Source organism: Perca fluviatilis, chromosome 8 (genome assembly GCF_010015445.1).
Source record: "Perca fluviatilis chromosome 8, GENO_Pfluv_1.0, whole genome shotgun sequence".
Classification (NCBI taxonomy): domain Eukaryota; kingdom Metazoa; phylum Chordata; class Actinopteri; order Perciformes; family Percidae; genus Perca; species Perca fluviatilis.
In genome coordinates, this window is record NC_053119.1 from 27,135,135 (window position 1) to 27,150,638 (window position 15,504).

Below are 15,504 nucleotides of genomic sequence, written 5' to 3' on the forward strand. Positions count from 1 at the left end.
CTATTACACAGCACGTTCTTTAAACAGAGGCGCATGTTCAACAGACAGGTTGAGTAGGTCCTTTGTTCCCAGGGCCATTCAACTCTTAAATACCACACAAAGGGGGAGGGGAGAAATGGACTTTTCAGCATGAGCCTGTCTATCTCAGCCCCTACCACCATTATATCTTGGTCTGCTGTACACCTGACTGTCTAATAGGCTACATTAGCCCTCCTACACAATCTGGACTCTGGTCATAACATATACATCTTATAACTAATTCCCTGTTATATATTGTTCTTAATGTATATTATTTCTTTTCTGCCAAGCAATTCTAATTCTTTTGGGTTTACATTATTGTCTTGTCATAGTTAATATTTAATAATAAGCTATTGCACTGATCAATCCCTACACTGTTCTCTTTTGCACTACCACCATTGCACACAGTCTACCTTAATACCTTTAACTCTTTAAATTTCTGTGAGTGATTTTCATAACTCTTTAATTTTCTGTGAGTGATTTTTATGTATGTGAGATATATGTGTGTATGTGTTTGTGTTATGGTCATCTAAGCTACTGAATGCCTAAAATCTCCCTCGGGACGAATAAACTATCTATCTATCTATCTATCTATCTATCTATCTATCTATCTATCTATCTATCTATCTATCTATCTATCTATCTATCTATCTATCTAATGCATCAGGGCTCTTAGTCAGAGATCAAATGTTGCATAATAAGGAATGCTGCATGACACGTTTATTATGAAACAAGGGCCAAGATTTGTGTTAAAGAATGAAAAGCAGAACGCTGTTAATTATTTAACCACAAAAATCAATCACACTGTGGAGCCCAAAGTCAATATTTAAAAATAAAAAAACAGATTCAATTATGAGATTTCTTTGTTACATAATTACATATTCATCCATTAATTATTGAACATAGGGGGGCTCCATATTGGTCAGTAATTACTATGCTTTGTTTTGCTATTGAAAGCTAGTGGGACTTCTGCTCCAAATAACGTAAAAACAAATTAGGATTTAAAGGATTTTGTACACTGCACTTCAACATTCATTGGGTCAAGTTATAAAAAGAAAAATAAATGCTTATTAATTCTGTATGTAAACTATATTATTATTTACCAAGCAACAGTTACAGGAAATGAAACATCCACATATAAAGATTTTGCTTTGTCGTATTGATTACATGCATCCTGGGTATTAAAAACACATTGGGAGATAGTATTTTCGTAAGGCAACAAGTGACAACTGAACTGAGTGACCCTGAGTGAAGAAGATAAGTACAAAGCAAACACATAACACCTCTCACAGAAAGTGAGTTCATATTTATCACATTCAAACAAGAAAGCACAAGGTCCTCAGAGTTCAGGACGGTAGCACCAAACACTGCTGCAGGTCAGACCGTAGTTCTCCTCTCTGACAGACTCAGGCAGCTCAAACTGAGCCAGCTGACGCAGGAGTCGCCGGATGCCGTGTTCCTCAAACTGAGCTCTTCCAGGATCTCCGATCAGGACTTTGGTGCCTTGGGTTCTGATGCAGCGGTCCAGCCAGCTGTGAAGGCTGGTGGCGAGGGCCTCTTCGTAGAACATGTCTCCGAGGAGGATCAGGTCAAAGCCCTCGGGTTGTGAACCAATCATGTTGTTAGACAAACAAACAGCTGGCTCCAAGCCGTTCAACTCAAAGTTCATCTGGGTCGCAACCACTGCAACTGTAAATAAAAACAGGCCTTTTCAGTGTCTTACCTTCTATTGCATCAGCTGCAAGCTCTATGTATCATATTACACTATTTTTACCATTGCTTTAGCTCAATTTTGGCAACAGGGTTGAATCTGATACTGGATGAACTCTGACACTGTGACACTGTACATGAGTTTTTTTGTGAAGACGTGTGTGCTGACTAAAATCTTCTGCACATGCAACAACAATAGAGGCCCTGTTCAGACCTGGCATTAACATATGTCTTTGGTGATCCGATCACAAGTGGACAGACACCCAAAGCGCATTAAGGACGCATTGACATCCGATCGCTCAGACTACATTCGGTGGAGGTCTGGATCACATATGGCCACATTCTTTTAGCAGTGTGTGTGTGAGAATGTGGGCCACATTAAAAAACCACCAGCAGCAGTGGAAGCAAAAACTGTCCCGTCCTGTTAGCAGTGTCCTGGGACAGTCAGACACTGTCCTGTGACTCCCATGACTGTCCCGGTTTTGTGACTTCTCAAAAACGCCTTATAACTCAACTGACGGCTTCTGCGTAAACGGAAGTACGTACCCATTTGCTGGTGTTATCCATGACGTCTGAACATTTGGAAAAGACCGTAAAGATGTATTACGAGTGCGTCAAACAAAGAATTTCTCATTTCACAGAAATCCCTGTGAATCTTATGTTTTGGTTGTTATTTTCAAACGATCCATAATGTGTCTGTATTTCTGTTCCGGTGGCTCGCCTGCTCTCATCACATCAGAGACCGTCGGTACACAATAACCTAATATTTTTACGTTCATAAAATATACCCAAATTAACGAATATGTAGTAAATGAATACAGAAATTCCTGTAAGCTTACGTTGTGAAGTCTGCTGTATTAGCCATGAGTTTACTACGTTTTTATTTATATATAGAGAGCGGGGAAGTGAGATCTGATTTATAAGTGGTCGCTCAAGACACGTGGAGACACATTTTACTGCCAGGTGTGAACTGGCTTATTTAGAGACGACCATCCAAGACACACGCTGGCCTGAAAGTGCTTTACTGCAGGTTTAATAGCCCCAGTTTCACACCCCTCACCCACTCCAACATTAAAAAACAACCTAGACCCCCTGCCCCCCTCTCACCTTACCGACTCTGACCCCCTATCTGCTGCTCTCACAGACAGAAGACAGAGAAGTCCCTGTCCCAGATGGCATGTTTTATGTTTACTGTACGGGACTCTCACACCGCCTCAAAACACACTGACAAGTCTAATTGGTTACACGATTCTCCAAAAGTTGAGTTAGTCTCTTGGGTAGCTCGTGCAAATTGTAGCCTCATCTTCCTATTTTTAGTGGAGATGAGTGGTACCCGGTGGGGTCTTCTGGTGGTGTGGCCCATCCGCCTCAAGGTTGTACGTGTTGTGGCTTCACAAATGCTTTGCTGCATACCTCGGTTGTAACGAGTGGTTATTTGAGTCAAAGTTGATCTTCTATCAGCTGGAATCAGTCAACCCATTCTCCTCTGACCTCTAGCATCAATAAGGCATTTTCGGCCCCCAGGACTGCAGCATCCTGGATGTTTTTCCTTTTGCAGACCATTCTTTGTAAACCCTAGAAATGGTTGTGCGTGAAAATCCCAGTAACTGAGCAGATTGGGAAATACTCCATGCCATGCTCAAAGTTGCTTAGATCACCTTTCTTTCCCATTCTGACATTCAGTTTGGAGTTCAGGAGATTGTCTAGACCAGGACCACACCCCTAAATGCATTGAAGCAGCTGCCGTGTGATTGGTTGATTAGATAATTTCATTAACATGAAATTTAACAGGTGTTCCTAATAATTCTTTAGGTGAGTGTAGTATTATGTCTCTGTTACTGTGTTTCTTTGTTGCTTTTTGACTGTGCAGCACTTTGGCTCAGCTCTGTTGTTTTTAAATGCAAAGACATACAGCTCTTTTGAATCACTTAAAGTGAGTAAATTTGACTATTAATGTAGTCTAATAGTCAAATTTACTCACTTTAAGTGATTCAAATAAGAATCCATCAAGAAGTAATCAAATAACCACTCTGGATGGAAAGGATGTTCTCCTCTTTCTCTCCCTCCCTCTATCTACACACCCACATTCAGACACACACAATTTATTTCTTCCTGTTCATCTCCCCTAGAAGTCAGTATTTAAAATGATTTAGAGTAATAATGACTTTCTACTGAATTATGCTGTATTTCTAGTGACGGAATTTTCAACAAAATGATCTTTGAATAAGCAAGAAGTAGGCTAGTAACAAAGGTAACAAGATGGAAATAATGACATGATTTCTGGGTCATTTCAGGAGGGAGACACACATCAAAGGATCGAATCACAGGACCTTGTACTTCATCAAGTCAATCTTCCTGTTCATGTTCCTGTTTTTGACAGGACAGCTATAGACATTAAGGGGAGAGAGAGGGGGAATGACATGCAGCAAAGGACTACAGGTTGGAGTTGAACCCAGGCCCGCTGCGTCGAGGAGTAAACCTCTATATGTGGGCGCCTGCTCTACCAACTGAGCTAACTGGGCGCCTGTGTTGATCCTTGTCTTAATCTCTAACAAAGAATGCTGAAAAAACTGAAACTAATTCTCATTCTGCTGTGGTCATTTACTTATATACAACAAATAACAGCAACAGCATGTAGTTAGAAGTCAGTATTTAAAATGATTTAGAGTAATAATGGCTTTCTAATGAATTATGCTGCATTTCCTTCTTTAGGCTACAGTTATGGTGACACAGTGTTTTCCCAGGTCACATTCTGGACATTTGCAAAACCTCAAAGCAGAAGGTCATGGCCTGTCTCTTTGTCTTCTAGGGATAATGATCGGTGCAGCTGGTAAGGCTGGCAAAAGTCTCAGGAGATAGACTGCACTCAGCCTCAATGGAGACTGTCTCCACTTTCCCCTAGAATGCACTGCATCTAACAGTGTGACATTAAACATGACTTATGTCAACTTAGGTAAGCGCAGTTTCTTGTTAATGGTCCAATAGCCAATAGAATCTCCACACATACAGTAGCTGGGTGAAGAATAACCTATGGACACATAGTGAGTTTCTGGTTAGTGGAGGTTTAAAAACTCCCCTCCAGGAAGTAGCCTTCAGGACCGCGTGGTATTACACAGTGGCTCACTTGTGCTGGACATCTCTTTTCTCCTCAGGAAATGTTCATGCGTATGTCATCAAGGTCTCCTGAAACTTCAAACTTCAATCAGCTCTTAAGATTTCCTTCGCATTACTACGTGTAAATATGTCTTGACACCACAGTAAATCCTACATTCCTAGAAGACAAAACGATGACTGTGACTGCACTTCACACAGTTTAATTAAAATGTTATGCTTTGGATCTACTCCCAACTGTTTGTTTTCAGTCAAGATTTCAAGCATTCAATATTTACATCGCTTTTAGGTTTACAGCAATCATCTAAAATGTGTTAGACTAGTGCAGATCCCATTCAAAACGTGCCTGTTCAGAATTTAAATCATATTACTGAATGTCAACCGTAAACAATGTTATGGACTTTGAATCTTACTAGCATAACGTTAGCTTTCTGGCTTATAGCTGAGTTAAAAGGTTCTATGAGCTGAGTGCTCATGAGTAGGATTCAAATATAAATGAATGGCCTTAAAAGTGTTCTTTGGCAATTGACCGTGGTATTAGAAGGTTAATGGCCTGCAAGATAATATCACAATCAGGTTGTGCGTCGGAGGTTCCTGGCCTCGCCTGTCGTCCATTCATTCCTGATAATGTGACACCTCGACTGGCATTAACCTTGCTTATTGACTATCTACACAACTAACTATCTATCTATCTATGTACTGAGTGTCTGTTTGTCTATGTGCAAACAGTCACCCAGTTTCACTGTTTGTATTAAGAGTTTTGCACTTTGAAAGTCTGAAAAATCCATTACTGACATTGGTGGTAACCGGGGCCCAACAGCACATTTTTGCCACAGGGCCCCAAATCAGTGTTGTCTCTATATTTACTGATGTTGTCTACATACTAAAATGTTTATCAGTAAATAAAAATAAAACAACAACAAAAACTTCTGTAGTGTATTTTTATTGTATTAAAGTGCTCATATTATGCTTTTTTGGCTTTTCCCCTTTCCTTTATTGTGTTATATATCTTTTTTGTGCACGTTATATGTTTACAAAGTGAAAAAGCCCAAAGTCCACCCCGAAGGGACTTACCATCTCCAACAGAAAACACTGTTCACCAACTGCTCCAAACAGCTCTATTGTAATCCAGCCTTGACTTCAGAGACAAACGTGCGTCACTTTGTAACACACGTTATAATGCTCGCCTAGCTGCTAGCATGGCACTCCCTCATACTCTGCTTCTGACTGGCTAATAGTCCTTACCTAGATACTGCGCATGTGTGACTCCCAACAAAGATGGAATAAAAGTGAGATGCCTCACTGTGGCTAAAACAGAGAGCTCAACTGTTAGGATAATTATTTTTCTTATTCATTCCTTAAGCTTATTTTATTTGCGCAAGCAGAGTCAGTTTACAGCACTTCAGTGTAAGTACAGAAAATAACTGAAGAGTGTTCTCAACGGTGGCTTTTTAAAGATGTTGGGAGTCAAGTTAGTTATTCGGTTCATGCAATCAGTAGCTTCTCTTCTTATCTCTGGTCAGGCCCAGCATCTCCTCCACATTATGCGCTCTGCCCTCAGGGATGCATTCTGTGCTCCTTGCACTGTCACTCAGCTTTCATGATTATCACATGAAATACAGAAATACTAAAACAGCAGTTTGGATGCAAATGGTTTAACAAAGAAATTGAAGCAAAACCGTAGTAAGCATCATTTTTCTAGCATCACAGGGTGAAAAGAGGAGCTGCAGCAATATGCAGTACAACAAAAATATGGTTTTTTTTTTTTTAGTTAAACCACGTAAACCTATTCTGGCACAACCTCTAAATACAATTATGAACCTAAAAATTAGCATAATAATATGAGCACTTTAATATCTAATCACACAATCCTGTAAACCATGTTTTAATCAAGGACTGAAGTAAAGGCCTCTGGTTCACATATTTTATTTTTGTCCACTAGAAGATAATCACAAAGATAATGGTGGCTCCAGATGTCTGATTCACATGTTTTTTTTCTTTTTCTTTTTTTTACGGAAAGGGTGGTTATATTTACCATCTGGCCCAGCTGAAGATTTTCCCACCACAAGGTCTAAACGTATAGGCTACTTAGAAAAAATAACAGTACATGAATAGTCAAGATAAATATAGATGCATACCAGTGTCAATGTCATTGGCAACTACATGAGCAGCACCACATAGTTTTGCAGCGATGGCCGAGGCTCCACAGCCGCTCCCCAGATCCAGAACGGTCTTACCCCGACACACTGCAGGGTTATCAAGGAGATACCTGCACCGCACAGGGGTGGCACTGGGTGAGACTAAACATCAGTCACTACACTAGGGCTGCCACCTCTTAGTCGATTAGTCGACTAATCGGTCGTTTTGGTCTTAGTCGATTAGTCGACTAATCGGTCGTTTTGGTCTTAGTCGACTAAGATTTCTTTAGTTGATAAGTCATTTTTTATGCTTATTCATGCTTAATTACTCATTTCCAAGAAACTTATGATTAACTACATTTATGGTAAGCACAAGATTTAAAGTGGTGCTTTTGCAGGATTAATTGTGGAGAAACTCAGTTTTACAGATGGTTAACTACATTTATATTGTGCTTTTCTAGTCTTAACCACCTCTCTAAACGCACAGCTCTGTCAATTAAATCAACTAATCGATTAGTCGACAAAATTGTAAGTGTTAGTCGACTAAGAATTTCTTTAGTCGAGGACAGCCCTACACTACACACATAAAACTGTCAATTGTGGGGGCTTAAGTTATTACCTTGAGAGTGCCTGTCCTCCTGGCCAGTATATGGCCCAGTACGGGTCATCAAAAGGCCAGAGTTCCGGTCTTTCTCTCCAAAATCTGCAGTTTGGGGTGAACAGTCTCAGTTTGACTTCTGGGGTCAGGCTCTGCTCTCCAACTATCTCTGTGTTCTCTGAAATAAAGCTGCGGATGTTGCGGACAGAGCTAATTGATGAATATCTAGATCGCCTTGTCTGTCTAAACGCTTTGATGAATACTTTTACATTACGACTTTGGGGCGTTAAAAGTCCCAACATGGTCATCAACTTCTTGGGGAAATTAGCTGCTTATCTAGCACGTTAGCTAGCGTTATCGCTAGTCAAGTTCACCACGTACATACTAGATATATAGAAGTGTTAAATAGTTATCTATGACCACATGAATTTAGCTGCTTTTAATGTTTCTCGCTGCAGCTAATAACCATGTGATGGTTACGGTAACGGGAAATATCTCTACCATTGACTGTTAAAAATAGATCTCTACACATCAAAAAATATTGACAGATAATATATAATAACACACGCGTTAAATCCCCGTCCAGCTCCACACGGTTTTCCACACGGATGCAAAACAGTGTCGGACAAAAGTTACACCGACCTCCTGAAAACGGGAAACACGATCTACGTTCCGCTCACAAAGGTTCCTACACAGTATCTAGCCTATGATCTAGCCTATGTGGGTTATTATAGATTAATAAATCGGTTTAGTAAAACATTTTGAGAACTTATTTTTCGGGCTATACATACATACAAATGATTAACAGTATCACAAACATACAGTGCATTTTTTTACAAAAACGATATAGAAAAATATATATATTATCCTTTTCCTGCAATTATGTGTGTCTCCTCTGTGTGTGTGTGTGTGTGTGTGTGTGTGCAGAGATAATAAACCAAAGCATCCCGTTTCCTGTGAGAAGGTCTTATGTCTTTGCTCCCACACACTAGAAAACACTGTTCTCTGCAGGAAAGATAAGACAAGTAAGATAAGTACTTTGTTATGAGTGCTTTTATTGTTTGGGGTCTAAGCCATTTCTTTCTCCAGATATTTGGGTTGCCCATGGTTTCCTTGTGTATTAATGCTTGAATAACCTTAACCCTGTTATGCACGTTATAGACATAATCTTTTTCAGGACTGATAGGTTGAATATTAAGTCTGCATGCTTTCAAAGATATCTTATACAATATATGACATAGGGTTATTATGTGTGTGAACCTCACTAGCCAACTGATGACTGACTGTTGATGTGAGGGACCTGTGTGGTGATAGTCATGGGAAACATCTGGGTACAACACCATGACAGGATCGGAGGCCATGAGAACTACTATCTCCAGGTGTAATTATTATGTTTTGTGCGAATGAGAGCTGAACAGCATTCTGTAATCTTCATCTGTGACCTTTGGAGGGGACCACCTAAGTGTGGGACGACCCTAAGTTGTTGATGCGATTGTTTCTCCCACTCAATTGTGCATGTATGTTATAGATCTGAATAAAGCTGCATCTAATCTGAAGACATCTGAATCGGTCATCTGTGAAGTCTCCTCAATCCATTTCCAGATATAAAGGACAACCTGGGCTATTGGGTTTGTATCCTGCAGGGATGTCATATTAATGTATACATATTTATATGAGTATAAAGACAAAAAACAAAAAACTATGTAAATTGAATCTCACAGAAATCACACAGAGAACAATAATGAACAAGACTTTTGGCTTTTGAAACTTGTTCTCCCAAGTCTTGGGAATCACGGGAAACAAAAGCAAACACTGTAACTAACACAAATTAAAAAACTATTTAGATTTTTCCCCAGAAAAGTCATACGCTTTTATCCAAAAACATAGTTGTGCCATCTCCAATGCATTTTCTGTCTGCTATCCTGCTATACATCCAGATTGCCTGAATGACCTGCAGCTCTGCTACATAGCCTACACATCCACTACATGCAAGCCCTCATGCTTGTAACAGGTTAGGGTTATATATGGCTGACCAAGCTGCCTTTCTCCTGACATCACTTCATGTCAATTTCCCTGTCAATAAGTTACATAAAATAAGTAAAAACCCAATAAAAACTATTCATCCATGCTCAATGCACCCTGGGCGCACGTCCCATAATACCATCCAAATGCACAAATGAGAATCCATGCATTATTTATTACATTATATTTATATCATTATTTTGAGTCATTCATTCCACATTTAGTGCAAACGTATATGCAGTAGCGAAGTAACACAGTCAGGAAAGTAATACAATATGAAGAAGAAGATCAAGAAGTCAGGAAGACAGCCTCTGATTGGCCCACATACTCACATCAAGATGAAGTGCTTTGAGCGGATTATTTTAATTCATCTCAGAACACAAACCCAAGCTCACATGGACACATTACAGTTTGCTTACAGAGAAAAAAGGGGAGTGGAAGATGCTGTGACAACCCTCCTGAATGGAATTTACAAACACCTTGAAACACCTGCCTCATATTTACTCATCCTGTTTGCAGACTTCTCTTCAGCTTTCAACACCATCCAGACACTGACAAACATGGGTGTAAACCTCACTCTTGTAAAATGGATTCAGGACTTTTTAACTGGCAGACAACATTATGTGAGGGCGGATCACAGTCAGTCACGAACCATGCCGACAAACACGGGAGTGCCAGAAGGATGTGTTTTATCACCGTCATACCTCTCAAGTCACACGCATTTCAACCATAGATTTCAACCCGTTCACACGCTCACACGCCACACCTTGTATTTCTCACGCAGAGAAATTACCAGGACAACGCCCACCAAGTTGCGCCGCTATTTTTTAAACAGTGGAACAAGTAGAGGAATCAAGTGAGTTCCCCATAGAGTTCACAAGGCCCTGTCACGCACCAGCTGAGTGAGTGCGGATTTTGGTGTTTGTGACTTTGCCTAAGATTGAGTGACAAGTGTACACGCCCTGTTGTTTATCTGGTTGCCATGACTTCGCGAGTGATGACGTCCTGTCACTGTTCCAGTTGAGGGGAGAGAGAGCGGATGACAGTTCGCTTCAGTTCAGTAGAGCATGTCGGCTCTGTAGAGTCGTGTAACTTAAGCGGAAACCCTGTTGTGCGTCTGCCCATACTGTGGCGGCAGAAATCAACATAGAGGAAACACTGGGTAGCTTTTGCGCCTATTATTATTATTATTATTATTATAGCTACATGTTGAATCGGCTGCAGGGCTACTCTGACAGTTTTATATTTTTATAAAGATACCCATTTTATAATAGGCCTACCCATAATAGGCTACTTTTACAACAATACCCATAATAATTTGGAATATTTTTAGTTTTTTCTTTCCTTTTATTTTTACCGCACAACCTCCTGGCCCCCATTGTGAAAACCTTTAGGCTATAGGCTATTTCATTATATTGTATACAGACAATGCTAATTATTGCACGCACACACACACACACACACACACACACACACACACACACACACACACACACACACACACACACACACACACACACACACACACACACACACACAAAGAAATGCTGAATTAAATAAACATTTTTTTATTTGTACGAATTTATGTGTCATTTATCAGATCAGACCCCCGTCCCCACCCAAACCCCTGCTGCCAAAATCTCACTCTGAACTCAGAGAGCTTCAAAACTTGAAAGCCCTGATCACCATTGTTATTTCTTATATACTAATGAGTGTGTCACCCACTATCCTAACAGGTCACCGATTAAGTTTGCAGATGATGCTGCCCTAGTCGGCTTTTTAACAGATAATGAACAGGACCACGGAACAAAATTTGACCACTTCCATGAATGGTGTAATCAAAACTCACTAAATTTAAACATTTCTATAACCGATGAAATGGTGATTGATTTTAGGAAGAGGCCCCCTCCACTGCAACCAGTTACAATTGACGGGACAGTCATTGAGACTGAGTATCTGGGCACTATTATTGATTTCAAACTCACCAGAGGGGTATTGCACAAAACCAGGATAAGGGATTAAGCCGGGATATTCAGGTTATCCTGGATGAATTTAGCTTTGACTTGGTTGCACAAAAGCAGGTTGAATTAAGCCCAGCCAAGTAACTATGGCGATCCTCCCACACCGTGCAGCGGACTCTAAAAGCGGACTTTTAGCATCAATAACGATGACTATGGCACCTGATCAAACGTCCTTTTTTACCAAATGGGAGTGAGAATGTGTTGGAATGCCACAAAGCTTCTTAATCATTTTATTTAGGGGCTGTCACTTGTCATCTTGGAGCTTGGGAGTGAGAAAAAAAAAACAAAACATGAATAATAACAGGCTACATTGTTTTACAGATATGCTTACAGTGTGTATTGAAGTCACTTCTTTTTCTAGTTTTTGTCCAGTCATGCTTGTTCTGTATGAACATTAATTGCAGAAAGATATTTAGAATTAGACATAGCTTATGGAGATTTGTGCATATGGTTGTAAAACATATTCTCGCATTATGAATAAGCTTTGAAATTAAGCCTAGTCCTTATAAATTTCCCAGGAACAAGAAGTTTTTTTTATTTTTTATTTATATAGTGCTTTACAGGCTAATCAAATAGACTTTACACTAAAACCAGCACATTTAGCGCATAAAAACAGATACAGCAATAAAACCAACACATAAAACAAGCATATTAAAGCAATTAAAACGTGGAGTGACTAAGTAGATTTTTTTTAACTCCATACGTATTCAGTCGGTCCGCTATTGTCTGTCGGGCTTTTTTCCCGTCTGATAACAGCTGTATTTCCCTTTTTGCATATTATATTTTTCACCTCCTCGTAAATTTAAAGCTGCTGCTGCACTCGTCTTTTCATTTCTGCATCAGTAAATCTGTGATCGATACCGTGGTCTATTTAAGAAATCCGTGAACGTGCACTTATCCCAGCTATGTACACCTGGCTTGACATAGCTTCACCTTCTCATCCTGGCTCGGCAAACGTGCAACCGATTGAGCCGCGATGAGTGGATCACACTAAGTCAAGCTGCGCTTTTTCATTTATCCTGGATTTCTTTATTCTACTTTTGTGCAACAGGCCCCTGGTCGGCCAACACAAACTAGCAAGATATTCGAAAGCACAGCAACGGCTTTTTTTTTTTTAAGGAAACTGCGTAGTTTTAATGCAGACGCAACAACTCTGACATTGCTTTATTTAACTTTTATTCAGAGTGTGGTGACTTTCGCCATCCAGTGCTGGTCATTCTGTCCAGAATAGGAATATGCTGGACAAGGTAACTAAAATGGGCAGGAAAATTACTGGATCCAATGTTAAAAGCATCTCCAACCTCACAGCACAGTATACCCTCAGCCGTGAGGATACTGGATGATCCATCCCACCCACTTTTTTCAGAGTTTTCCCCCCTCCCCTCTGGACGTAGATTTGGAATGCCCCCTAACAAAAAACAAACGTGCCATTACATCATTTGTGCCGAGGAGCGCATTGATTATTTATTAATTATTTATTAAATCATCTTAGTCATTATTATAGTCATCATTAGGTATTGGATTGATGATTGCATGTCACCACCTTTGCTGCGTTGTTGTTGTCATCGTTTATGTTTTGTTATCTGTATTGTCTAAGTCTTCATTGTTGTTTGATGTTTGGTGTGTTTTTTTATTGTTTATGGTTGTTTACTGTTTTATTGTTGTATGTCCTTAATGTTTAATTTTTAAAGTAACTCCCTTGAGTGTAAAACAAATTCCCCTCGGGGCAATAAAGGTTTCATTCATTCAAGATGGCCAGGGCTAACAGAAAAACAATACCTTTTCATATGAAAAGACAAGGTAATAACTGTTCAGTTGTGGATTTATCCTGGAATGATTGTGCAAAGACTCAGAAAAGACACTGCAGTTCCAGGCTGGATTACAGTTTTTTACAATCACTTTGGCACTAATTTCAGAACCTTGACATCATTCTCCAAAACTCTAGACACAAAACTCACAACCAATGATCAAAATGCACATTCTTTGAAAACTCTAACACTTGTTTCAATTGCTTGGATACAATACACATAAACCAAAGATCATTTGTTCATTTTACAAAGATCACCTGTTCAATATGACACAAGTTAACATCAAAGTACTACTATTTCAAAAGGCAAGTCACACATTACATTTCAGATGATTGTCTATTCATTTCATTACAATCATCTAACTATCAATGGATACAACAGCTCAAAATGATAAGTAACTGTTGCATTACTCTTAATGCATAGTTGTATGGAAACAGACAAACAATATTCCATGTTTAGACCATGAAAGTTTCAAGATAATGAGATTAAAGTTTTTCTCATTTGCTAAGACACACTAAATGAAACTGGGATCCGATTTATTTTCATCATCACATTATTAGCACAGCAGAAGTCTTCTCTTGCAAATGTTTTAACACTTTTTCATTTGTTTTGACACATTTTTCACACCCTTTGTCAAAACAGTTACCACAGATCTCATTGAAAGACCCCGAACTCTATTGGATTCACTGTGTTGAACAAAAGGAAAACATCTATTCACAGCTGTTAGAAAGTACTTGCATAATTATAAAACTATATGCACCTGTGTGAAACTCATTTGCACAACTCTTCAATCAGCAATCAGTCCTCATCCATCTATAAAAGATGCCACCTCTGTGTTGCTATTTGCAAGCATGGATCAAAGAGGCCATAGAGTAAGAGGCCATGGCAGAGGGGCCAGAGGAAGAGGAGCCCGTATGCATGGTGGAGGAGCTGCAGCAGCAAGAGGACAAAATCGAGCTCAAGTCTCAAATGAAATTCGAGCAACAATTATTGACCATGTCATCAATCATGGCTTGTCCTTTAGAGAGGCTGGACAAAGGGTCCAGCCCATTCTGACTCGGAGCACTGTGGCATCTATTGTCAGGCTTTTTCGGAATGAGAACAGGTAATTCACAGTGTTACTGTAATGTATACCACTGTGTATTTAAGCTTTACTGTATTGCCCTGTTAGCAGAACAAACTGTCTACAGTAATGCAGATGTTTTATCAATCCCATTTATGTGACTGTCATACAGTAATGTCAATTTTGACATGCTTTTTGCTTTTACTTTATAGGATCCACACATTACCACACACTGGTGGCAGAGGAAAGATATTTAGTATTGAACAGGAGTCTGCCATTGTAGATATGGTAGTGGCAAACAATGCAATCAGACTGTGTGAAATCCAGGCAGCAGTAATTGCAGATCAGGGAGCATTTAGAAATTTAAACAGTGAGTTTGGCAACTATAGATCGAGTCCTTAAACGACACCATGTCAGAATGAAGCAGCTGTACCGAGTTCCATTTCAAAGAAACTCTGACATCGTAAAGGAGGCACGATTCCAGTATGTGCAGGTACAGATTTTGTTATTGTAATACCTTGTTTACCATTGTTACATGCGACTGGAATACTGTAATTTGCTTTATGAATTTGCTCTTTGTCTTAGAGAATAATGGAGCTTGAAGCTGAAGGGGCACATCACAAATTCATTTTTGTGGATGAAGCCGGCTTCAACCTCTGTAAAGTGAGGAGACGAGGGAGGAACATCATTGGGCAGACGGCCACTGTCACAGTGCCAGGTAAGAGGGGTGCCAGTATCACCATGTGAGCTGCCATCTCCAATGATTGGGTCCTTTGCCACATACCAACCATTGGCCCATACAATACAGAACGCCTCATCACATTTCTTGATTCAGTGAAAGAAATACTGATTCCACCCGAAGAGAGAGGGCTGTTGAGGCCTGGCATGACTCTGTATGTCATAATTTGGGACAATGTGGCTTTCCATCACACTTTCCTTGTGAACGAATTGTTTGCAGCACAGCCTCGTATTATGATGCAATTCCTTCCTGCATGCTCTCCTTTTCTGAACCCAA

General features: G+C 39.8%; 1 protein-coding gene and 1 long non-coding RNA gene across 2 annotated transcripts; one reads left to right on the forward strand and one right to left on the reverse strand.

The window, feature by feature from the left end:
- Nucleotides 1-721: 721 nt before the first annotated feature.
- On the reverse strand, nucleotides 722-8,177 carry etfbkmt (electron transfer flavoprotein subunit beta lysine methyltransferase). The gene is made up of 3 exons (XM_039810046.1): nucleotides 7,597-8,177; nucleotides 6,978-7,108; nucleotides 722-1,707 (listed from the first exon to the last, which is right to left on the reverse strand). Exons 1-3 carry the CDS (start codon nucleotides 7,881-7,883, stop codon nucleotides 1,358-1,360), a joined length of 768 nt encoding a protein of 255 aa, XP_039665980.1. The 5' UTR covers nucleotides 7,884-8,177; the 3' UTR covers nucleotides 722-1,357.
- Nucleotides 8,178-14,398: 6,221 nt separating this feature from the next.
- Nucleotides 14,399-15,162, forward strand: LOC120564662. Its single transcript, XR_005640130.1, has 3 exons — nucleotides 14,399-14,531; nucleotides 14,702-14,982; nucleotides 15,075-15,162. It is a non-coding gene; the product is annotated as an uncharacterized LOC120564662 (long non-coding RNA).
- The last annotated feature ends 342 nt before the right edge of the window (nucleotides 15,163-15,504 follow it).